Source organism: Pelecanus crispus, chromosome 6 (genome assembly GCF_030463565.1).
Source record: "Pelecanus crispus isolate bPelCri1 chromosome 6, bPelCri1.pri, whole genome shotgun sequence".
NCBI lineage: Eukaryota > Metazoa > Chordata > Aves > Pelecaniformes > Pelecanidae > Pelecanus > Pelecanus crispus.
In genome coordinates, this window is record NC_134648.1 from 63,125,291 (window position 1) to 63,151,210 (window position 25,920).

Here is a 25,920-nt window from a genome sequence, read left to right on the forward strand (position 1 = left end):
GAAAGGATTGGATTTATTGCTAAACGCTGCTGCTTCTTAAAGCGCAGTGCTCGTGAGTGAACGTGGTTAGCCAGGCCTATAACCCTCAAGCAGGACAAATGCACAGCTTTCTGTACTCACCTGTGTACCTCCTGCAGGTCTCTAACTCACTCTGGAAAGCTCATGGAGGCCTTTGAGAGCTACTTGGCTAACTACTAAATCCAACCAGGTGGTTTCAGAACCATGCTGGCCAGCTTAGCACAAAGAAAAAAAACTGTAGAAATGGTCTATGTTTCTATTCTCCCATTCCCAGAGCATTAGGAATCCATGTGCTGAAGTGTGGCTGGTTGGACAAACATGATGCCAAGCCAACTGCTCGTGACCTGTTTAATGACTTACGGTGGTTTTTTAGAAAGAACATAGAGAGGCTCTAGTTGCTGACAGGGCACCACAACAGGAAGGGGAAGTTTGTAAAGTCTTATAGGTGACTGCTGTTTTCTGTGTTGACTTAATGGATTGTGTAGTGTTTAGTATGTCTGGTAATGGGGCAATAGAGTAGGCTTCGATGGAGGCTTTTAAATGTACTCTGAATTTTCTTGCAAATGGCTGTCTGCTGATTGCAAGAGATTGCAACAGTAATTGGTGTGAGTAACTCTCCGCATGGCTGAAAGCAAGTCAGTATTATGCACGCAGATCTTTTATCTGTCTTTCTGCTTGCGAGTTTCTCCAAAATCTAAAAAGCTTAAATCGTGATGGGGAAACAGGTAGCTTTATGGCATGGTCTGCTTTCATTGAAGCATGACGCTCTGAGCTCTTGGCTGCTGTTTGTTAAACCTCTTCCACTGCCTTGTAGGAGCTGTCAGTGCTACCAATGCTGCGCTCCTACACTGAAGTAGTAAAATTTTGAAATCAATAATGCATGACTTGGCTTCTAATAATGCAACACAAACAAACTATTAGTTAAACAGCTGGCTTCTGGCTCTAAATGTATAATCGGAGTTAATTGAATCCTTGCTATTTTATTTAATCATTAGTAACTACCTAATAAACTCTGGAGGTGATTAGCGGCAACGGTAACTGCATTTGTCATTTCTTATGTCTGGGAAGATGAAGGTCTGTTTTCTAAACATGAATCCAGGCTGGTATCAGGCCAACTACATAACAATGAAGTTCAGGTCAGTGCGCGGCAAGTAAATATCTCACCTATGCTAGACCTGCACGCCTCTGTTGGTTGAGGCTTTCTGCGCGCTCTGAACTGGGAGAGTTGGCACTAACAGGACATGTTCAACTTCATGAACCCATCAGGTCTAGTACTCAGATGCTTTTCACAGCTATCAGACTTCTCTTTTGAAGAGGTTGTAGTAGAGACACAGCTTTGTGTATGATAGATCATCCTGTTCACTAATCGGCATTGAGCTAAAATATCCATTTTGGAAGCCTTTGCTATAAAATGCTATTAAATTGAAGTATACATGTTAAATATCTCCTTGAAGAGCACTAACTTAGAAATACTGATGAGTAATACTGATATATCTCGGAATCTAGACTATTTTGGAATTCAAGGTAAAATGTAACACAGTTGAGCCTGACCTGGATGTGGCCTTGAAGACATGTTTTGTGGTACCTAATAAATAAGATGTGTTGGATCAGCTGCTATGGCTGCTATCTTAAATGGGCTTTTATTTCCTCTTTTCAAAAATACATTGTCTTTCTTGAATCCCATACATAAGAAACAGTTTTAAAGACAATGTTGTAATTATGAAGTGCTACAAATGTACTTAATACTAAATTAAAAAGGCCATTTCTCTTTAACAGTAAACTGGGAAACTGTGTGGAGAGCCAGTACCAAAAAGAAATTTCAAGTTCACACCAATATGAACAGCAATGTTGGGCTTCTGCGAATCTTCCCAGGAATTACTGCTGCTGCTGTAAGTGTCACTGCTTCATTTTGGAAGAGGGTGAAGTGATGCTCAAATACTTGATTAGTTAGCTGAAGTAGAGAAGCTGCATTGTTGTAGCAGTGGTTGTCATTTTGGAAGGAAGGGAAAGGATCTGTCTTCTTCTGAGAAACATTTTTTGGAATATCAGAGCATTCAAAGACTGATTTCATATGCCATAAACTATTGAGAAAAGCTTTTGAAATATCTTTTGTCTAAACCACCTGGGCTCTGAAACTTAAAATTAATTTCTTATCAGGGTGCATAAATAGGTCAAGTGTGCTTTTCTAGACAGGTGCAGGCTACAGTGACTGTGGAAATGCTCTCTTGCTGCATACTGAGGCATATTAATAGATATCTTGTCAAAGAATACACAGTATAGTGGGTGGAGGGGGGTGTGACTATTTCCACAACTCATGCTTCTTTTTTAAGGTTCATTTTGTCTCACACTGTTGGTTAACATGACCCTCAGCATTCGTACAGAGCTGAAAATGCGAAGTGGGATTTTGCTGCTGAAAATGAGAAGTGGGATTTTTTTGCCGGTAGAAATTATTTTGCAAAACTGTGGTTTTAGGTAGATTTGTCTTTAATTTTTGTCTAATACTAGTTCCATTAAATTGACAGGTCTTTTGTGGCTGTTGCCATCTTAAATTGAATCCAGTAGTTTAAGCAGCACTCCTCAATTATATTACAATTCTTTTTAGGTGAATATGAACAGATGGAAAGGCAGAGGGGGGGTGTATTTGCAATAAAACTCCAACTGCATAGTTAGCCTCATGGGGGCTTACAGTGTGTTGCATTTAGCATATGTAATCAGCAAGGAAACGTCTAGGTTGTTTAAAATACATCTTTCTAGGAAAAGGACTTTGCTAGGCATCCTCTTACAGTGAGGCACAATAGCTACCTCATTAACAACTGACCCAGAATGAATTAGTACCTCCTTTTTTTTTTCCTGTCTTGAGTTAAACCGATTGAGTTTTGAGTTAAAAAAACTCCAGGCTTCATTAGAATGTTCTTTCCTGAAAGGCGTGACACTCACTCTCTCTTAGTTAGGCAGACATTTGTTAATAAAAGTCTTTGCTAAAGTAACAAATCTGGGCAGGGGTGGAGGTTCTAATCTCAGTTAATAATTCTGCATTTATTTTGTAAGTGTAAATCTACCCTTTTGTTCTGCCATGGTGCAACAGTATAGCCGGTTAATGGCACTTGAACAATAGCATCCTTTTTCACAGTGAGGTCATAACTGTAGAAAATAGTTTATTTTAAAATCTATCCCTCTAGGAATTTTAAAGGAAGCTAAAGAGTGAAATTCTAATTTTTAAAGCTTATTCTACCATCCCAGTTACTGCAAATGGGGAGCACAGTAGGACATGAGAAGACTGTAAGGCATGAAAGCCTGTAAGACTATAACAGGAATAGACCATTTTTAAAAACTCAGTGCCATACATGAAAATCTTAATGTGACTTAAACACTCTTTTGTCTCTTTTCCCTGTCGTGTTTTTAAACAGGTAAAAGCATTTCTTCAGCCTCCAATTGAGGGCATTGTACTTGAAACTTATGGAAGTGGCAACGCCCCAAACAACAGAGAAGACTTGCTAGAAGAACTGAAGAAAGCAACTGCACGAAAAGTAGTGATTCTAAACTGTACGCAATGTTTAAGAGGGTCTGTTAAAACAGTCTATGCAACAGGGCAGGTAAGGGTTGTTCAATGATTTCAGACTCTACTGCTGTGTAACAGAAACATCCCACTGATTGTATGCTTCTAGTAGTCCCAGTGTATAAACCAGATTTGTTAAACTAAAGATATTGCTCATAAAATAACTATATCTGAAAAATCTTAAGCTGGAAGCATTTAAATATGTATCTGTAAACAAGATTGTGTTACTCGTAGTCTGAATGTTTGAAACAGTCAGCTCAAATCCCAAATTAGTGATTGCTTGCTCTTGTCATGTGCAGCACTCCAGGATACCTTGCATTAGATTGGTAGTATCTCTCCCACAGGGATTCCACTGAGCTAGAAGCTAGCTTAGGGGTCAGATGATCAAATAAAGTAGTATTTGATAGGCTAGCAGTTACTTAGCTACAATGTAAGAATGCCAAGAAAGCCTGCAAATCCAAGCAATATTCCAAATCCTAGTTTTTGATTTGACTGGAAGTACAACTGAGTTCAGTGAGAGATTGGAGAACAGTAGGTAAGGAAGCATCTGTCTTGCAGAATGGAGATCAGTTGTGTTTAACCCACGAAGGCTAGCTTAAAGCAGACTTTGTGTAGATACTGTTAATATTCAGGGCATTTTATAGTGAGTTGAGACTGGGACTAATAGAATCACAGAATCAGAATCATAGAATGCTTTGGGTTGGAAGGGACCTTTAGAGGTCACCTAGCCCAGCCCCCCTGCAGTGAGCAGGGACGGCTTTAACCAGATCAGGTTGCTCAGAGCCCCGTCCAACCTGACCTTGAAGGTTTCCAGGGGTAGGGCCTCCACTACCTCTCTGGGCAACCTGTTCCAGTGCTTGACCACCCTCATTGTAAAAAATTTCTTCCTTATGTCTAGTCTAAATCTATTCTTCTTTAGTTTAAAACCAAGCTCAAAAACATGTAAGAGTATGTGTTGCATATGGTAGTGTGAAGGAAGCTGGTTTAACTGGCCTTTATAAAAAGGCTAGCTATTAAATGGCCAAGCAGCACCGCCAGAGTGTGACTCATCCCCCTGTTTTAGACACCTGGTTTTGTTGGGAGCAACCACCCATCTGGCAGAGCCAGCCTCTTCAGTGGCTGTAAGACAAACCTAGATATTCCAGTCTGGTGCTGAAACCTGCCTCTTTTAACATTGGTTTTGACACAGCTTTAGATTATATTTGCTTCAAGAACGCATAGTCTGAGGAGAAAGAAAAGGAGATTGTAAGAGTTTCTTTCCGCCTCTTCAGTATCCAAACTCAGTATTTTCTGATATGGGCAGTCATTTGGGTGTTGGTAAAACTTTTGCATAACTTAATGGAGACGTTTTGAGAAGTATTAACTTCTGCAAAGATCCTGTGCTCTGTAGCAAATATGATAGGTATATATGTATTACATAAAACAGTTCACATGGAAGGAAGAAAGCAGTTAAGTCAATAAAAGAGACTAAACTTACATTTGAAAAACAACATGAAAATGAAGCCTAGCTTTTATGTGATCATCTGCTTGAAATGAACTGCTAAAATGTATGGAAGGAAGAAAAAAACCTTTTCTATGCTCTGGTTAAAAGATTCTCCAAGTAGACACTTCTAAAATGGCTTTTTGTACTTTGATCCAGACTGTTGATATGCTGAATTGAAAGATGCTGCTCGGGTCTTACTGAACCACTGTAAGGCTGTGTGGAAGTGTGTTCACTTCTCTTCCACTTTTTATATGGAGCATGTATTATGTTGCTTCGGCATCCATTGATGGAGGCTGCCCTGTTTTCTTGGCATCTTTTGAGGAGAACACTGACAGAGCCAAGTCCTACAAAATTACTTCATGCTTGTTCTTTCATTGCCTTCTCCTTTTCATGAGGAACTGCTCAATGGAGGAAGTATCGTGGGTGAATGCTGGAAAGTTGCTGTAATGTTAACTTTGATTTTTCTTTAAATGAAATCTTTTCCAGGTCTTTGCGTATGGCTAGGTCATTTTTTACTCATTCAAGCTAGCCAGGTGGGTCAGCTGAGTCCCTGGTTTCCCTTGAAGTGTTTGTTTTAATTAACTGAATGTCTGGCCTCTGATCCATCTGCACAGTAGAAACTCATAATTGAAGGGACTTTAGGTATAGGAAGGAAGCTGGGAAATCTCTCCCTCCTCCTCTTTCTCAAACCCACTGAAAAAGCCCTAACTGTTCTTTGGCTAGCTCTGCAGTACAGAAAGTATTTCTCACCTTCTCTGTATGTTTTCCGATGGGACTTTTAAAAATGTTAGTCTGGGGCTCTCAGGGGTGGTTAATGAGCTGATTAAGGCTCTGTATCTTGGTAAAAATATTAGTTAAGCCACAACAAGTTTCAAAGCTGAATTTTATATACAAGGTATTTAAAAGTAAAACGCAGTGTAAGGAACCTACTGCAAGATGCTTAACTGTGAGGCATCACATTATGGCAAAGATGATGATCGGTGGTTTAGAGAAGCCTGAGTGTTTGCCCAGGTACAATTTAGTGACAAGAGATCTGAAATCTCCTTTGTCTTTGCTGTCTTGCTCGCTCTGCACTTATGGGGCTTGCTGACCATAGCAAAGATCTTTCTGCTTTTTGCTTTGGTTCAGATAGCTTATTTTTTTTAACTACCAGAAAGGTAAGTTAAAAAGGTCATCTTTTTCAGTTGTTCTTATCAGAACTGTGTAAATTACGTATTTTAGTTGTATGTTCTAAATCATACACTGCTACCACAGCCTGAAAGGATCTGAAAACACTCCTGCTGTGAGCACACTGTAATGCTGGAATTCATCCAAAGCAGTGCCCCATAAAAGAATGGTAAATATGTCTGTGTGAGAACAGCCTACTTGGCAATGTTCAAAATGCCACTGGGTTAAAACAGAGTAACTGCAGCTTTTCAATAAAGGCAATCCAACAAAACTCTGCAGATAGCTGATACAGACCTGTAACCTTTCCCTTTTAGCATAGTAAGTGACCGTAGCAAGCACTTGGGTGAATTCTTCAATGTTATTGCATGAAAAGGAATTTAAAGTAAAAGTCATCTTTATTCAGCTGGCTCTAGTATTTGCTTCGTATTTGATAACTAAAATTACAAAATTTACAGTGGCAGTAGGAGGAGCAAGAGAGTGGAGGCATGGCTGCATACTGTATTCTGTGTAGCTACTCATCATTCATATACATTTTCTGTTCATGCAGGTATTTCTGAATGCTATGCTAATTGGAATCATTATTCCTTTTTATTCAGACTCTCGCTGATGTTGGAGTAATTCCTGGAGGTGATATGACACCAGAGGCAGCCCTAACTAAACTGTCATACACGCTTGGCAAGAGTGAGCTTAGCTGGGAGGAGAAGAGGCGGGTAAATATTTCAGTGTGACCTTGAAAGGCTTTAACTTTCTCATCTGCTGTGCTAACTTCTGCTTAGCTGAATGCCTTGAGCTTCTCCCTTGCATTTAAAAGGAATTGGTTCCAGAGCCATAATGTGAACATCACATGGTTTTTTTTTTTCCATATGGAAAATACTGTTAGGCAAATGAATGTATGTAGATTGGGAAAGAAAAGAATTCTCTGCATAAGTCAGGTGAAGACCATGACTGAGCCATAAAAATGCCATCTTTAAACGGTAGTAGTCTACCTTGGACGTTTCTGTACTAAAAAGCTCTATGTGGAAATTCGTATGGGAGACAGAATCCCAACCCTACTGAAGTCAGCAAAGATCTTGTCATTGATCTTAGCGTGGTAAAGATTTCATCCAAGACTCATTCACACAAAGCTAATTCTGAAAATAAATATGGCCTACAGCCTCTTCCTTTACAGCATTACTCATGACTGTTAGATTTTGTTTGTCTAAGAGGAGATACACGTTACAAATACATAAAAAAGAGGATTATTCTAAGAACCAGTTGTAACTGATTTTAAAATCGTAACCTCTTTAACAATGTTCTTACTGTTCACTAGTGCTTAATCAAAGCTTTTTCCTCAAATGATATAGTTATATATTATGTTCCTTTTATACAAGGAACATATAGCTCTGAATTAGACAGGGGAGCAGCAGTCTGCAGGAATGCATGTGTTTCTATGCTTGTATGCAGTGAAATCATAATCTTGACACTTTGGGAGACGACATCATGATGAGTCACTCTCTAGACTTAAGCACTGCATGCACATGTGTATTTTATGATGGTGTTTTGTTTTTATTAAAACTGAAACAAATCTGATTGTTATTTCATGCTCAGTATCTTCCAACCAATAGCAGCTCTTGAGACAAACATATTTGGATACCTACAGTCGTAAGTGGGGTGGCTGGAAATGCCACTTACCGTGCTTAGAAACAGTTTCAGACTCTGAGCTTTCGGTTGTTTGCTAAAGCCCTGGCTCTGAAAAAGGAGAGGAGGAGCAGCTATGTGTTTCTTCGGTGAGGATGGCAAGAACATACTCTGTGCAACAACGTGCTTGACGGGCGACATAATGCTGTGTGAAGAGTAGCGGTATTGCATGTGTTTGTGTATATACACTTTAGAAACCCAGGCTCTTCGCTGATGCCTCTTTGGTACACTCACTGACCCTGGAACATAAATATACTAGCCTGTTTTTTTAATGCAGACTTTAATCTTCTTTCACAGAGGATTATTTGACCTGGGATAGGAGAAACTTTCCCAGCTGGCTTCCTGCCTAGGTGTTAATTTGAGATCCAGTTTGCTGAGGTGAGATAGCTGACTTACTCCGGTGAGGACTTGGTGATAGGATGTTTTAGGTACCACTGGCACAAGGTACTCTGCATCTTCATGTGCTGCCCTTCAGAATGTGCTACATGGTTTTTGTGTGGTGGTGCTGGGATGTCCTTTATATGGTTTGAAAAACAAAATAACTTTTGCAATTTCTTTGAGTGAAGCAGGATTGGTTTCCTCATTTGACTCATTGTACAGACCCACAAACAATTGTGTTGGCACAACTAAGGGAGCAGCATGCTGCATTGCCTGGGCAGGAATGAGTGGTAGAGACCAGGAGAAGAAGAAAGCCTGGAAATATGTTGTCTGTGGCAATATCTTCAGCTAAACATATCACCAAACAATAGGCTCCCAAGAGACGGAAGCTCTCCTGAAGCTGGCGTGGTTATTTTAGGATTCTCTTTCAACACGAAGAAGCAAGGAATGTGCCCCCAGACACATGCAAATGGCTGCAGAGCTGGTAGGACTAAGGCACGTAGGGCTTTGCACTAGGTGCATTTAGCACAGGTGCCAATTGCTAAGGTTACCTGTGCAAAGCAATGATTTCAACCTGTCAAACTCTAAAAGTGCGCCAAAACAATTGGTATCCTCTGAGTTACATGTATATGGGACTCTTCCAGCAGACAGCTACAGTGTTGTCAGCACTTGGAGGTTTTTTTTTTTAATAAAGGGCATGCCTAGACATAAGTAAACCTGGGGCATTCCTCCTTCCAACATCACATCTGTTTCTTGCAAACTTTCACAATCCTGCTTTTTAAAATTCTAATTGAAATAACTACGTGCTTTATAGCTGCATCAGCAACCTTTCGTGAAAGAGTGCCAGTATGTAAAATTGTCAGAATTGAGGAAACCAGTTGCTTTTTCTTAATGGCTGGCTTTTCTCTCTGTTCTCCAGATTTCCCAGAACCTGTCTTCTGGAGTATTTTCTTTATTGCCATGTTCAAGCACTTTCTACACATGAATTGGCTGACCTTTTTTTTGTTTGGTTTTGTTTTGTTTTTTTCCCTGGTTGTATTGGATTCATCCATCCTGCAAACTGTTACACACCTGCTTTAATACTGAATGACTAGTACTACTGTAGACCCTCTGCATTCAAAGCTGGCTCTATGGCCAAATATTAACAAAATTGGGGCTAATGGAGCTGTTTGAAAATCCATTTAAATACATGGCCGTCCACAGGCAGCACTGGGCTCTGTTTTGAGGCCTATGTACACAGACTGTGTAGGAGTACTGAGGTTTAGGAATGCTGGCAAAAGGCAGCATTTCAGAATATTCTGGTCTTCAGCCTCACTCTGCTAATTACTCACTATCTTTGTGTTTTTAAGTAGGCTGCAGCTTACCCCACTAGGAGACTTTTGTCTGCATACTCTAAAAATTGGGGTGTTTTGTTATGTGCTTATTTTGGTTTCTTTGCTTTGGAAGAAAGTTTTATTTGCCTGTCCCTTTTTTTCCCCCTCTTTGTCTTTTTAAACTTGCAGTCTTCATGGGACAGTAACTATTTCTTTAATCTTTTGTCTGCATTCAATTTGTTTCCATAATTCCTCCAAACAATTTTCTAACTTGATCCTAAGGTTTTTTATTAGACTACTACCATATTTTTCCCCTGCTAACAAAAGATTTGACTGCTTGCTTTTCAGATGCTGAGTGAGAATCTAAGAGGAGAAATGACTGTTGTACCCACAGGAGCCAAGATCTCTCTGAGAGATAGCAAGTTTATTCAAGTGATTGCCAAATGTCTACGTATCAACTCTCTAAGTATCAGCAGCAAGCAGGTATACACTTAAATATTAAAATTGAACTCATGTAAAGCTGTAAACTCAGTTAAATGAACCTAGCTTAAAGATGAACAGCAAAGCTGAAAGAAAAATGGAACATTGGAGCTTTTATATTATTTTTTTAGTACTGAGTGTCCCAGCTAACCAGTTGGGTTAGGGAGAAAGGCCACAATGACAAGCATAACATTAAAATGTTTTCAATTAAAAACATATTAACTTTTTTTTTCTCTTTGTAGCCCCATCTTGAGTTTATTTTCTTGGCTGGCTGGTTGCAATAGCAAGCCTCAGATGGTTGCTGTAATTCAGGGTATTGATATGAAAAAGTGCTTTGTATTTTTGTGGTCAGATGTATTGACAGTTTGGAGCAATCCAAATAATAACGGGTAAAACAGCTTAATTGTACATGCAGTCATAGAAGGCTGATACTGAGGAAGCACTACACAAGTGTAATTTGTGGTGTTTAATATTAGTCCCTCCCAGCTGGAAAACCAGAAAATATAGTATTGGTTGTAAAAGTATTTGCTTTTCTCTTGGCTTGGTTTCAGGGAAGATGGGATTTTTAGTACCTAATGAATACTGAATGTATGGTTCTTCTTAGTAAGCATGAGAAATGGGAGGATATTTAGGGGGCCTATAAGCCTTGTCAGTGGAGGTTTGGAAGTACAGGTTACACAAATATCTGAGGAATCACATGAATAAAGTTGATCCAGTCTTGAGGAGGCAGGACTGTATGGTCTTTTCTAACTCCTACCAGCGCTGTTTCTCTTACTGTGCTGATGTGTAACTATGGCAGTACAGAGGTGGTAATTAGTGTGTGCACATTAAATGGTATATATAGATACCAGGTAATTGTAGTGTTGCCAGGGAGGAATATAAATCTTCATGGATGTGAGACCGACAAAATGTAAAGTAACCATGAGACTTCTTTCCTTCCAAGAACTAAATGCTACCATTTTTAAATAACCAAATGACTAATTTGGAAACTTTACATGAAAGCAAGGGCAGTGTTTTTATGACTTGGACATCAATCATATTACAGGCGAGGCTGATACTAAATGTTTAATTTTATTTGTTTCTCAGGAGTTAGAAGCCGTAAGAGATGCATTAATTCCACCTTTGGCTTGTGCTGCAGCGAAACTGGGTGACATAGATGCACTAAGAGCCATAGCAGAAATGGTAATCTAAAATTAACAGTTTGTACAAAACACAAATTTTTAAATAGAAATGTAAATGACAGGAGGAAGCTATGCTCACTGGGAAGCAACTACCTAAGTCTTAGAATCAAAGTGCTTTGACTAATACAATTGGTTTCTAGGTTCCTCAGTCTTTGCCTTTCAAAACTGGTACGTTCTTTCCCCTATCTGGTTCTCAGCTGTTTACATTTTCTTTTGAACTGTGAAAATACAGGTAGATTAAAATGCAAGTTCTTATCTGCTAACTTGGAACACTTTAAAATGGTTTGTACTGCTTTCTTTCGTTTAACTTTCTTTATGCATATTCATAGTATCCAGCTTTTGGATGTAAATCTGTCATGATTAAAAAAAAAGAACTTGAAAATTGTATTTAAGCAAAACACAGTGCAGTGCTAATTCAGGATTTTTGGCTCTCCCCCATAGCTCTAGCTTGGGTTATACCTGGAAAAAGAAACAGGCATTTCCCTATATTGTCTTCTACACCTCTTTTTTCTTCTCTTTGCCTTGGTTTACCCTACTCTTGAGACTTTGGTAATGGGCTGTGAGAAAGGGTAAATATATCTTGAAAATAACACTAAACCAAGACAAGTAAAATAGCAGATTATAGGCACGAAGCTGTTGTATGGCATACTGCAATAAAGAGCATATCTGAAGGGGCTGTAATGAGAATATGTATAGAGGGGTAGGATGCGGAAGGTGGAATAAATATCTTTATTGGTGCTAAAACAAAGCTACGAGATAAAGTTTAAGTAAGTTTGACAAGCTTAACATTTTGGTGGCAGAATTAAAATGTGGTGTATGCATCTACTGTTGTACAACTTAATGTGCAGCCACTACCTTTTTAGCATGTGAAGGATCTGTTCTTTTGTAGGGTGGAAATTTGAGCTGTGAAGACTATGATGGCCGAACTCCACTTCATATTGCAGCCTCTGAAGGGCATTTACCAGTAGTTGAATATTTGTTGACATCTGGTGCAACTGTTTATGCCAGAGACAGATATGGATCTACCCCACTGATGAATGCGATCAAGTTCAGGTAACAACATAATTTATACACCACTCTATGTAAAGTTTATAAACCTTCTATCATTTTGGATTTAAAGTCCATCCCTGTGTTCAGGTCTTGTTTTGTCTCAGCAGTCATGTGTAAATGATAGCAGTTAAAATAACACAAACCAGCTTCATTCCAAAGGATGTGACTAGCTTAAATGAAAAGATTTTTTTAAAATAATATGAAATGAAAGCAAACAATTTGGTATGCATGCAAAATTTTAGCATAAGGTAACTTATTGCTGCCTTCCTGCCAAGACTTTGTCCATAATTTCAGGACTCCACTCTTTGTTATGAGGCTTCCTTATAAAACAGAGCCAAACAGATCACTCCTTTTGACTGTCAGAAGTGAAAGTGCAGGACCAAGGGCTGTCTGTTTTCTTTCTGCCCTCCCATTTCTCATCAAGACCAGCCTGTTTCAATTGGCACAAAATATACCGGGAGGTTGACATGTTTTAATCTTTCCCTTCCACCAGTGCTTTCCTGAGTCTTTTGCTGGGTGACTGGTTTTTTGATTTTTCCCTTCCACCCACTCATAATTATATGGGATGGCTGCATGGCTCTGCCTGCTTTCTGGATTTCCTCTTCCTGTTTTTCTAGATGTCAGCAGTTCTTGAATGGTAGTCATGGACATGTGATTTACTGGTCTTTTCCGTGTTGTATAGTCCTAAGGAATGGCCACAGCACAGAATATAAAAGTTATCAGATATCAAAATTTAATTTTAAAACATTTAGTTTATATAGCCTGGGGATCATAGAGCCATTGGTCTTCTAACGTGTTAGAAGCTGCATGCCCTAATCTCTTCTTGTTTCTTTGATCCACTTTCAGCTCCTTATCTCATATTCAGTCTGTATGATGGCAGGAGAGAAGCTTTTTTCTGTAAAGGAGCTTGGAGTGGTAGAATTTTCATAGTCTTCGTGGATGTCTGCCCCCAAATATTCTTACAGCTTTCTAATGTTGACAAGTTGACCTGGTCTGTCAGGCTGGGGCGAACTCCCTGGGAGGTCTGGCAGTCCTGGTTTTGCATTGGCTGCAGGAGTAACTTGAAGGCTTTTTCTGTCTCAAAGGCCAGATGTAGAAAACTCAACAGGCTCTATTAACTTGAGACTTGAAGTCCGGTGTGGCCGCACTGTGCTATTGCCATACCTACTGCATGGTCCCCTATAGCTTTGTAGTTGTTGCTTTATCTCATGAATATATAAGCCCTTCAGTGGCAAACCCTTAAAAGTCTTAAAGCAAAAACAAGCCCAACAGCAAATCAAACAAATAACCTCGCAGTTGAATAGAGGTGGCTCTCGTCCAATGTGAGAAAATGCTAAAGCATTAGATACCATTAGATGTTCCTGCAAATCAGGCACCTACTTTTTTTTACCGCACCCATCTACCGCCTGAGGAATTTCACATGGGCTTGTTGTTTGGATTCCTTAGCATTGCCACTCCTATATTAGACTCCTACTATGACTCTTAAGCTCTTTAAAACTGCACACCCATTTTGATATAGGGAATTGTAAAAGGAAACTGCACCATAACCATTTTCAGTTTCTCTTTTTGTTTCTACTGTTGGAATGAGAGGAAGAGTTGACTTAGAGCTAATCTCATAAATGTGTATTTATGATCGGCTGCGTACTCACACTTGCATTTCACACTGATAGGCATATAAAGGAGAATGGTAAAGATCAGGCAGCTGTATATGTGTGTAATTAGATGCCCACTAAAAAGATTTCTGCTACAGAAATATTTAAATTCTATTTATTAAACAGTTGCATGCTGAAAGTAAAGAGATTATCCTGATGCAGTGTACAAAGTGGCAGAGAGGGAAGGGGGAAAACTGGTCTTAATGAGCAGTCAGTGCTTTAAACTGTTTAATATTGTAACTTTCTCAATTTTACTGAATATTGCATCAGCTTAATCCCATTTTCTGAGAATTAATATTTGTTTAATTGGCATTTAACTGCAGTGTAATATCCACTCATCTTAAAAATAGCTTTCTTCCATTTTTTTTAATGTTGTATTTCTCACTGGCTTGCCTTTTAACCTAGCGTGCAAACCTATGTAATGATGACTGATTTCTCTTTTCCATTTAATAATTTGTAAAGATGATCAGGAGCTCTGTCTCTTCTTAAAAGCTTCTTAACATAGCACTGTCAGCTGGTAGGCCAGCAACTTGATCTCTATCAATGATAGTCTAAAATTTTTTGACTGTAAGTGACTCTTTCTTTGTTTCTTTAGATGGTAAAATGTGGAGTCCCTTTCTAAATAAGAAATAACTACTGCATTTCCACTTTTTCATTTGTAACTCTGCAATTTGCATGTAGTCTCATTCACTTTATGCATGAAGCTAAACAGACCACTGTTAATTTAGGCCAGTTGCTTGACATATCAAAATTAGTAGCATTCCTTTAATTTCTTCGAGTACCCTCAAGGGATAATTCATTTTCAAAACAATAGAATAATATTTTTTAATAACAGAAACTCTCTAAGCAGGAAAATGTCTTGAATAAAAGCTGTGTATATTTTATGTAGTAAAAGCACTTCCATTTACTTGTAGAGCAGTGGTAAAAGGTTGAAAATGGGGAGTTGCTTATACAGTGCTGTGAGAACATCAGATTAGAGGCAGTAAAATTACCTCCCACGTAAATATGAATTTAAATACTTGATATTTTGCAAGGTTACATTTACATTACTTCAGGAAATCGAAGGCAGAGTGAAAATCTAACCACCACTGACTCCAGAAGCACACTGAGGCCTGTCCTTAAAATATTTGAGCGTAAAATTCCCACTGATACCGTGAAGAAAACCAAACAAGTGAAACTAAGCTGATCCTGCCATAACCATTCCAGTTGCTAGGGGAGCAAGCATTAAAAAGAATGAAGCCAGTCAAGTTTGGATATACATTACACCTGCATTTCTTTAAAGAGAGTTGGTGGAAGGTGTGCACCCTAAGGCCCCAATCCTGCAAACTCTTACATGCGTGTTAATTTCACATGTGTGATTCATCCCTTTTGAAGTTGATTCACTTTTAATAAGTATCTGCCAAATCAAGGCCTAAGATGATACGTACTGTACAGCACCTCGATTGCTGTAAATCCAGAGCCCTTCCAAACTGGTAAAAAAGTTTGGATGTCTTTATCTGGAACTCAAACTTCGCTCAGAGCAGTGAATGTTGGAGACCACACAGAATCATTTATTTTGCTGTTAATCCATTAAAAAATTAGTATACGTTGGGGTTTATCTCAAGTGTTATCAATAATGGAATCTAGCAGGGAGAAGACAAGAGAAACACTTTTTGTCTATTAGTTTTTTCATTCAGAGAGCAGATGAATGACAGTGGTAGTATCAAAAGACTAACTTAAGTAACATATGCAAAATAGTATTGTTTCTATAGCCTGTGTGTGACCAAGAGCCACAGTTTGGTAACAGAGCGCACTAAGAAAAGGGAGAGTCAGGAACAGTTCACAGATGGCAATAGCTCCTCATGGTTTTGCTTATCAGATGGGGCGAGACTGGACAAGCAGCTGTGCACCCCAAGCTAACGTGGTGGCACTGACCTTCCCTCTACACCTTGAACTTTCACTGTCCAGCAGTTGCTCTGCTCTTGGTTTTGTGCTGTCACCTTAGAGTGGGAATTGCATTTGAACCGTTGCCAAGAAGTTCATAGCTCATGACATCAGCTGAACTTCAGATCAGCTAAACTGTGACCCTTGTGAGGCTTTTGTAAAGCCACAGGAGAGCAGCACTTAAAGAAACAACTTCTAAAGACAAATACCTCTCATGTGCCTAAGACATAACAGTATCAGAAAATTCACAGCCACCCTCTTGAAATATGAATAATGCTCTTGCGGTAGGTACAAGGCAGCAGAAGTGGTACTCTGGGTAGGGCTTCAGTTTCTGCAGAATGTAGATACTGTTTGGGTGCAAGTAGGAACAAGCTGTAGTGTGACTTACCTCCCGCATAGTTTTCATGTTGAGTGATGGGAATGCGAGAGGTGGTCCATTTGCTTTCTTGGACGGATCTGCTTTTCATAGTCACAGTAATAAATTTAACACTTTTAAGTTGTGCATTACTATTTGTCCCTATTCTTCCTCTCCCTTACCCTTCACTTAACAAGCAGTGGCATACAACATGCCCTCTTCTTCCCACCATACCAAGAAACATGATTTTGAATGATTCCCAGTTGTCGGGACATTGTACTTCTATTTAGAAATGTTTCGTTGTAAGCATTTATTGTAAATGCTGTTAGTTTCAATGCTTAAAGATTTTATTTCAAACCACTTTTTTCCCTCATTTAAATTTGCTGTATTAAATGTGTGGGGTAAATGCCCCCAAATCCATATCAAAGATTTATAAAGTCCCACTCAGAGGACTAATGGCTGTGTGGCATAGGTGTGACATGACGTGCTTTCTGGAGGGAATCTTGCTACCAGTGAGGAGTAAATAGTTACAATACAGGAAAAGCAAAGCCTGGCTCTTCGCTGGAATCCAGAGATACGGACTTCATGGGGGAGCACACTGAGGGAAGATAGCACACAACATTACATGCTTTGCTGCCTTTTATCTTTTAGTGCTGTCCCACAGCATAGCTTTTATTTTAAAAGGCGCCAGTTTCATGCTGTGATTTTGAGTGTAAGGTGGGAAATGAGGAATACTCCAGAGCAGCCATTGGAGAGTAAGCAGACACTCCCCATGTTCAGTCCTGTACCCAATGTGAGCTTGAGTGAACAAACACGTTCTACTTTAATCTATTTTAGGTCAAATTGCTTTTCAGCTAATTATTGTTCTGCTTAAGACTGAACTAAAAATTTCATACATGTAGAATTTATTCTTCACCACAGATTGAGAAATAGGAAGCCGTGCCATTATTTGCTGGCTCAAGGAGATGCTTGTGGGTAACTAGCCATGTTGTAAGGGACCCACCTGAGAAAATATTTTAGATAACTGAACAAACTTGCGGCATGTGGTGTTCCAGTAACGCTTTGCCATGAAACAAAGATTTTTTTTTTTTTTTTGGCTGTCAATTGAAACAAAGTACAATTTAAATAAATCTGTGTGGTAGGTTACATAACCTATGTTTGGAAAAGCAATATGATTTCTATAGCATCTGTACAGTTCTTTGTTTAGTTTCTAAATTAAGATCTTATATGAAACGTGTAAGCTTTCATAGGCTTAATATGGATAACTGTAAAGTAACTTCTCATTCAAGATGGATTTTCCTAAAAAGAAGCAGAGGGATTAGATAAGCATTTTAGTCCAGTTCTGAAATGGAAAGGCCCATGGCTACCTCCAAGAAAATGCAAGGGGTTAAGCAGAACGTGTATGTGAGCTTATTTTTTGTTTTTAATTAATACAGATGAGTTGTTAGGTAGTGGGTTGGGAAACCCTATGTATTTCCTATTACAATTATATGCCCAACTCTTTATTTTGAAGTGTTATCTTATAGCAGCTTACTTAAAAGAGGAACTATGAAACTATTCCTGATCTACTGGTGTCATCATGCTCTTTCTGGAGAAAAAAAACTGTGTTTGGATTTGTGAACTAGATCATTTGTTTAGCGGAGATCACATTGTCACCTCCTTTTGGAACTTAGTTCTAAACTTTCAGTAGTGAAAGTACTGTGAAAAACTTATTTTGCATGTTTTTCATCTGTCATGTTATTTCCTACCCACAACAGTACCTTTAGAGACCGGCCTTTTCCATAGACTTTCTCAAGTATCTGACTAAAGTATAGGAGTTGGCTGGTAGTGCTTAAATATCCATTTGTTCCTTTATCTCAAAGGAAAGGACAAGGAAGACCTCCTAAAGACTCTAGATGGAAATAAATAATTGGGAGGAGGGGGTTAGGAAAAGGTGTGCTTTTGTGGGAGGTTTGTAAGAATACTTAGCACAATTTTGAAGCCTCAAAAACCTGATTAGCTTCTACATTGACCTAAAGATTCATTGCTTATCTGCAAGACATGTTTTATTTAAGATTGGTGTATGTGGGCATTGTATTCTGTAAAATACAGGAATGATGCTATGTAATAAATGTCCTCACTGTTTGCGTGTATTTCAATCACTAATATTTCAAGTGCTAAATTAAGCTAGCACTAAGGTAAAGAAAATGAAAATTCTTTGAAGAGAAAGGGATGCATCTCTCTCATTTCCAGAGCTGAACTTAACACTTCCATGAGCTTAGTATGCAAATGATTTTTTGATAGGGAGGGCAGATCTGTTTACTACATCTGTCACCTTGGAGAATATTCATTGGTTCTGTGATGGTGTGAATATCATATAAGAACTTTCACTGACTGTTTGTGTATATGAGTAATGCTGGATTTAGGGAGAAAGAAAACCTACCGGTCAAGACACTTTCTCTGTTTTTTCTATTCCTTTCATAAAGGCACATACAAGTGATTAATTTGTTACGAGAAACAGGAGCGCACCTTTCAAGCCATGACTTGGAGAACATTGGAACAAAACTCTGCAGGTAAATGTGGTATAAGGTGAGGTGGCCCTAAAATTGGGATGGAGGTGGATGGTTTTTCAGAAGAGACTCTCAGAATGAAGAACAGTGTGTAGACAACTTCCAAGAAACAGTTGGGTCGTGGCTATTTCTTTGCTAGACTAATAATGAGGAAACAAATGAAGTGATGAAATTAAGAATCAACTGTGTCAGAGCACCAGTAATTCAAGAGAGCTTCCAAGTAGGGAGTATTGTGGGGATAAGTGAACTGGAAGCAATGCCCCGTTTTTTCCAAGCACTTTCACTGAGGAAGGGTGAGGAGAAAGTTGTGCAAGGTGTGATTTAATAGCATCTCTACTTGAGAACAGACCCGCACATAGTGCATAATTTTTGTTTTCTTAAAATCCACTTTTCACTTATATGGGAATGTCTTCTACTCTAACTAGAATATAACACCGTTAAAAATAACTAAATCAAATAGACAAATAGGTTTAACCCCAAAACTTTTGAACAACTGCTCACCATCTCTATTTAATTTTAAGAGGATATAATCCTCTGTTAAAGCTGGTTTTCCATACAGTTGCTTTTAATATATAAGGTGGTTTAATGATAAGGATATACATTATGAAAAGAAATAGATGCTTGATTTTATTTTTTCCAGTACTGGTCCTGAATTACAAATTACTCTGAAAATTGTAAGAAGGTTTCATGTATTTCCTAAAATTATTTATCATTTTTACTTCATTTCTTCTTCTCCTCTTTGTCTCAAAAACAAACAAAAAACCCTGGAGCACCGGCCTTTATATCAGGACTTGGCAGGAAACCATGAGATTTGTAGGGACCAGCCAGCGCTGTATATTGTCAACAAAACTATAAGGTCAAGGTAAAGCTTATGTGTGTTCTGTATAGAGACTGGACTCTGTCCTTTGAGTAATTCTGGAATCAAGAAATACTAGCTGGAGTGTTTCCGTTGTCGTAACACTCTCAGAGGAGAGTGGGTAATAAGACTTTTACCATGAAGTTAAAATATGCACTTCCTGGGGCACTGCAAGTGATAGGACAGAACTAAACCCTTGGTTTGCATAGTTTCCATCTGCCAAGGAAGTGAGAGGAGTGGCTTAGGGAATGGCGTTCCTCTGCAAATAAATTAGCCCCTTACTTAGCCCTGGTGCCACGTGCAGAACCAGTTTGGCTAGCTGACCTGGGATTAGTATGTCCAAAAAAAAAAAAAGACAAGAACAAGGGTTCTTTAAACAAAAAGTGGTTCTGATGCAGTTTGTTACAGCATTTTAAGGAGGATCGTACACCCTGCATCTGTATTGCACGATCTCCTGTTGTTCAAAGCTGGTATTTTGATAATAAACATTTAAGATATTTTGAACTTGTGTTGATGGTAATAAGTTTAGTATAAAAACAATGTAAATCTTCCAAACAGAGGGCGGGAGTGCACGTGTGTGCAGAGGCTGAATGAGGACTCGGCATGGAGTGGCGTACTCGGGGTGAGAGGGGAAGAGGCTCTCCCACCTCGGTGCAGGTCAGGAGCCAGGGCCGTGGCTCGCTCCCAGCCGGCAGCCTGGAGCAGCGGCTGTGGCCAGAGGCATGGCCACTAAGAGACGTCACTGCACAGCATGTACCAGGAGCACAGCCAGCCTAAGGCACTGATCGGGCTTCCAGATAGTGCTGCAGTGTCTGTGAATGGTGGCTCTTCCACGCATTGCTCCTGCAGAGCTGAAGGGCTTGCTTTCCTCTTGCTGTTTTAGAGGGCCTGGCGTAGTCTTTTTCCACCAAAGTGGACTTTTTCCGCAGAGCATTATTCAGATGCCTAAAAGTTATTAAATGCGAGGTACTGGTATTTTTCCTCCTGCCAAAATGTCTCAGATACTTCTTCTGGAGTATCCTCTGATGACCTGACCGATACACTCATTTTTCCAGCATGCTTGGGCTCACTTCTCTGTCCTACCTCTTACCTCCTGCTTTTAAGCCTTTTCTTTGCAGGCACTGGCACCTTCATGGCAGTCAGTGTGTTCACATGGTCAAGCTGCTTACAGAACAAGCTGTTTATAACATCTTCCCTCTGTCTAATTTGAACTGTTTTCCTGTATCTCTTCTATCTTGTAACGTGCCTTAAACTTCAATATGTACCAGTCTGAATTTGTCACCAAGGCAGTATGTCAGCTTCTTGGAGTTTAGAAGGACAAAGCTGCTTGCTTTCTGATAAGCTCTGGGTTCCTGCACTTAGCTAACTTAACGTCTTTCTCCCATACAGTTCTCTCTGAATTAGAAGCTATAATCATGTTTCCCCCGTTGCTACTTAGGTATCCTCAAACAAACTGGCTTTCATAAAAGACCATGAGCAGTGATTTTTGTGTTCTAACGCTGTCTCCTCATCTTCCTTCTGTTTAGACTCATGATTTTAGAATAGAATAGAATAGTTCAGTTGGAAGATTTTGGAGATAAAAATAAATGTGCTCCTTTGGCATTGGTGATGTTTGAAAGGGAAAGGAGTACCAACCGGAACCAAGAGTCAGACAGTATCAGCAGGAACTCTTGTGTAGGAAGTGGAGATGCACATAGGTGCAGCCAAGATGATCTAGTTACTAAATCTTTCATGGTTTCACTTGCTGGTTTCTTTTTTTAAGTGAGAGGTGTTAGTCTGATTTTTAGAATCACTTTGTTGATGTTTGGGATCTGGTTCATGGCTTTGTTTTGAAATGAGAAAGAGGTCTCAATGTTAGTAATCTGTTAAAAATGTCAGAATCTTTTCTCATATTCCAGTAGTATTGTCATCTGTCTGCAAAACCAAACCATGATGAGATAAATTGGGACACTCAGACTTATTCTGAAGGCTTGTCAAGTTCTAGAGTTGGAAAACAGTTGCTTTGTGTTTGTTTTTTTAAAGGAAAAAAGCCTGTATATAATTGAGACACTCTGTACAAAGCCTGTACTTCACAAAATTAAATAGGGGCATAAAGCCAAGCCAGCTTTCTCTTTCATATTCTTAGATTTCATAAAATGATATGATATAATATGCAAGGATGCAGCCTTTCAAAATCAGCAGCTTTCAGAGTAAGATGCCTCTTCAATTTAACATAAACTTGGGGGGTAAGGCTGGGGGAGGAAGGATAAATATGCTTCTGCAGGAATTAAGACCAAGCTTCTAATGCCTGCTATCTTTCAAAGAACTCTGTCTCAACTGAGAGAGATGTGGAGATACTAGCTAAGAGCAGCACTCCCAAATGTGTTCAGGATAGAACAAACCATGCCTTGTGCTGGACTTTTAACTTGCTTTTTGAGATTTTCATTTAAAAAAAAAAAAAAAAAAGAAGAAGAAAAAAGATATTTTCTCTTCTTTTAGGGTGATGGGTACACCTAAAAAAAAGAAAGTCTTTCCTGATCACTTTATATAGACACTGAAAAAGGAGAATTGCTGAAAAAGCAGAGCTTTGTGTCCCTGGGAAAGATCCCTCCTAGTACCTCTAGTACCTGAGGAGGCAGGAGGGAACCCCAAGGTGTCATTTCACTGTACGCATTACTTGCCAGATCTAGACCTGCATTGGCCCTTGTCCTCTAAACCCTCTGAGACCTGAGCAGCTTCGCTTCTGGTACCTTGACAGTAACAGAGCACCCCTTAAACAGCAGCTCCTGTAACTGAATTTGCTTGATGCCAGTGTGACAAGAGGCACAAAATCAGAGCGCGTAATTGCATTATCACTATTCTTGATAACTTAGCTCTGTCATCATCATGGCGACATTAGCCATGCTAAAACTGAAATGAGTACGTAATTTTTTCTAAATGCAAGAGTACTGCTAGGCAGCATACCTGGGATTATCTGCTGTAAAAAGTATCAGTCAGTGTAGTAAAATGTGGTAAGTAGTTCTTTGTCAACAAAGCAGGTTTAAACATCCTGATAAGTGTTTATTGAAGTTATTTTTATTCCATTTCATGACATAAAAATTATGGTCTTGCTGCTTAGAGGATGCAAGGGTTGGAACTGCTGGCATAAATATCTTTGAGAAAAATACAGAGCAAAGGTCCCTACAGTGTATGTTGAGAAGCCCTGTAGATATGTAGATATTTGACTATATGAAGTACACTTACAGTGTGTAAACGAAATATAGATGCCTTTGGCTTGACTACAGAGATCTGGAATTGGAGAAAATGTTTTGTGGTGTTCTTGATTATAATCAATTTACTGAATAGTAGGTATCTTCTATTTAGAGTGGTATCTAAATTTTCTCGCAGGCTACATCACTTTTTGTTCTCTGAGTCACAGTCCCCATAGAATACATTTCTCATTTGATCAGTAAACGGCTGCTGCAAAATTGAAAATGCTTCTGTGTATTTGGATTGCTCTAATGTCATGGAAGGAGACCACTTTACAGTGTTGACCTCTGGCAATGTGGGTTAAATTGCTCTTTCTGAACAGGTGCTATTAGACACTTAATTTTCAAGTAAGTGCAGTAGTCCTTGTTTGTTGCTTACAGTGATGCTAGCTGAATCGCCCTGGGTATATAGGTTGGTAATATTTCTAAATGTGCTGGTCTTTGCCCAAAGTGGCTTCCACTTTGCATGTGGCTGAACGATGAGATTCTGTTTGGCAAATACAGTGCTTTCCTGTCCAGTGTCAGAGATGCTTGTAACTCTCACTTGCTAGGTAGGCTTTTTGTTTGTTTGTTTGTTCCTTAATTCTGGGACCTTCCAGTGTCACCGGCAAGAGACTTGTCTTTGTAAATAAAGATAATTCTTGGGTTTTTTCTCTGCTTTACTAATGCTTACTTTTTCCTGCAGTTTCTTTAAGGACTTCCCACTGAGCTTCCTGTTAGAACTCCTTTGCCTTCCTCTGTTTCCTTATTTCTTCTGAGGGGCCGGTTTTTGTGATGGCACTTTTCATTCATGATTTATTGATCCTTTTCTTCATGATGTCAGACTGAAGCACTGTTAAACTCAGAGCACCCCACTGCCACTTCCCCGTCCCCCAAAGGCCCCAGTGTAGGTCTGCCCTGCCTCAGGGTTGGTGGGGTTGCACGGAGGAATGCAGAGATAGTTTGCTTTCCCTCAGGACTGCTGCAAGCAAAAGCCTCTCTCTGACTTTCTCCTCAGACTGACAATTAGAGGCTTCCACTCCCCCAAAAATGTTTTTTCAGGTACTTAAAGAGATTTAATCAACAACAGAAGTGATTTCAGCCTAGCAGAGAAGTTAATGTTGCAGCCTTGCTTTCAGGGTTTCTTCCACAAGCTTACCTGACTGTCTGCCCCTTGCATCTTCCAGCCTTCTCCACTCTCCACCAGGTCTGCCTGGCCTGGCTGTCACACCCAGGAGCCCATCGCCGTCCTCCATCCCTGCCGCCAGCAGTACGCCGTTCCCCCATAGCGAGCACTGTTTAAGGCAGCAAACTCTGAACTTAATAAGTTTGGGGAGGGTTCCCCCTCTCTTAATGAGATTCAACCTCACTTGATGATTATCGGTGTGGTTCTGCTGAAACAATCTGTAAGCACACGGCAAGCTCAGGTCTGAAGCCTGGCAGATGTTGGTATCTTGAGAAAATTGAAGGTAGTCCTCCCAGCCTTGCTGACAGTTCAGCCTGTCCACAGGCTTGGTATAGACGGCCATGCTTTTGCATATGTACAAGCTGTTAGCCCTTCTTTTACCAGAATAAAAGTTAAAAATGAACCTTAAGTATTATGGATGAGACTACCAGCAGATACTCAGAGAAACAACCTGGTGTACATTCCTCTGAAAACTTTAACTCACTTATTTGTATATTATTCATTTTGATCCTTTCTATTGCTTTTTATACGTGGCAGATAGGGGTCATCTTTAAAAAGCTTTTTTTTTTTTTGCTTGCTGCCCATTTAAATCTTACAAATTATCTTATAAAACTCAAAAAAATGTAGCTGTGTTACTGTCCAAATGATATAACATAAATATGCTGTCATAACTTCTGATAGCAAACATAGCTATGCAGACTTGTGAAGGGGGTTTCTTAATGGTTTTAAATAAGGCCCACTGATTGCTAGCACATCTGCTTGTGCTCTCCCTCAGCCGCATCTTGATTTAGCCATTGCCCTCCCCCCAACTCATTTCATGAGATAAATATTGTGTTGTGAAATATGAAACTGCATGACTTTTTTTCCCCTTTGGTCATAGTCACACCCACTATGTGAAACTAGCCTGTTGTAAGTACTTATACACAGCCCTATTAATTTAAGGAACTGATTCATCAAGCTGTGTTGCTTGCTCAGCTATTCAAAGCTGTTGTAATAGTGTTCCTTTACCTACCTCTCTACCCTGGCAGCCATGTTCAGCCTGTTCTGGTTCAGCGTTTGCCTGCTGAGCTAATTGACAGGACCCAGGAGCACACTGAAATGGACTGAAAGATTAAGAGCCAATATTAATTACTCTTTTTCCAGCCTTACAGCTAAAGGCGATGTGGATGGGCTGTATGCCTGGTACGTAGCTGGTGCAGACCTGGAGCAAACTGGTTATGATGGCAAGAGTCCCCTACAAGTAGTAAGTGTGCATACAGGTGTACTCTGTATGGTGTGCTAGCTGTGTGAGTAATAACACACGTTGTCAGATAATACTAGTTTGGGAAAAGTAAATGCAGCTTTGGGGACTATAAACCGGATTAGAGTTTGTTACAAACTCAAGTCTGGTGCTGTTCCGAAGTAATACATTGTTGGAGCCAGAATTTTCTCATCTATGTCAGAGGAATTAAAATTTAAATTGGATTTTAATTATTTTGTGGTAACATATTCTTACTTCCCACAAGTAAGTATTTGCATGTCCTGGTGCACAGGATGGCAGGATTTATTCATGTTTCTACTTACAGGCAGAGACTGCAGGGCATAAGGAGGTTCTTGACTTCTTTAGACAAAAGCAGTAAAGTAGGTAAGATCTCGTTTTCCAGCACGAGGTTTCTGAAATGTACAGATCAGCATACACATGTATGAAGGGGGATTTTGTATTTAAGCCCTAGCTCACCCTAGGGCATCTGGGTTCAGCTGCTGTCCCTGCCTTAGTTTCTGATACGACTCTGAGTACTTTAATCCTTCTTTGTAAAGTGGGGCTAACGTTTATCCCTCTTTCTGCCTGAGCCTGGAAGTGCTTTTTATGGTGTGTTCCACAGTGCGGTTCTGAACTTGATTGGGAATCTA

At 39.5% G+C, this 25,920-nt stretch overlaps 1 protein-coding gene across 1 annotated transcript in view; it reads left to right on the forward strand.

Annotated features, from left to right (window-relative positions):
* Positions 1 to 25,649, forward strand: part of ASPG (asparaginase) — a 44,739-nt gene extending 19,090 nt beyond the window's left edge. Inside the window, exons 7-15 of the mRNA XM_075712953.1 lie at positions 1,795 to 1,907; positions 3,426 to 3,611; positions 6,821 to 6,934; positions 9,941 to 10,075; positions 11,159 to 11,254; positions 12,143 to 12,306; positions 18,699 to 18,785; positions 25,174 to 25,273; positions 25,596 to 25,649. Coding sequence (XP_075569068.1) covers positions 1,795 to 1,907; positions 3,426 to 3,611; positions 6,821 to 6,934; positions 9,941 to 10,075; positions 11,159 to 11,254; positions 12,143 to 12,306; positions 18,699 to 18,785; positions 25,174 to 25,273; positions 25,596 to 25,649 — 1,049 coding nt within the window. The remainder of the gene's footprint in view (positions 1 to 1,794; positions 1,908 to 3,425; positions 3,612 to 6,820; positions 6,935 to 9,940; positions 10,076 to 11,158; positions 11,255 to 12,142; positions 12,307 to 18,698; positions 18,786 to 25,173; positions 25,274 to 25,595) is intronic.
* Positions 25,650 to 25,920: the final 271 nt, after the last annotated feature.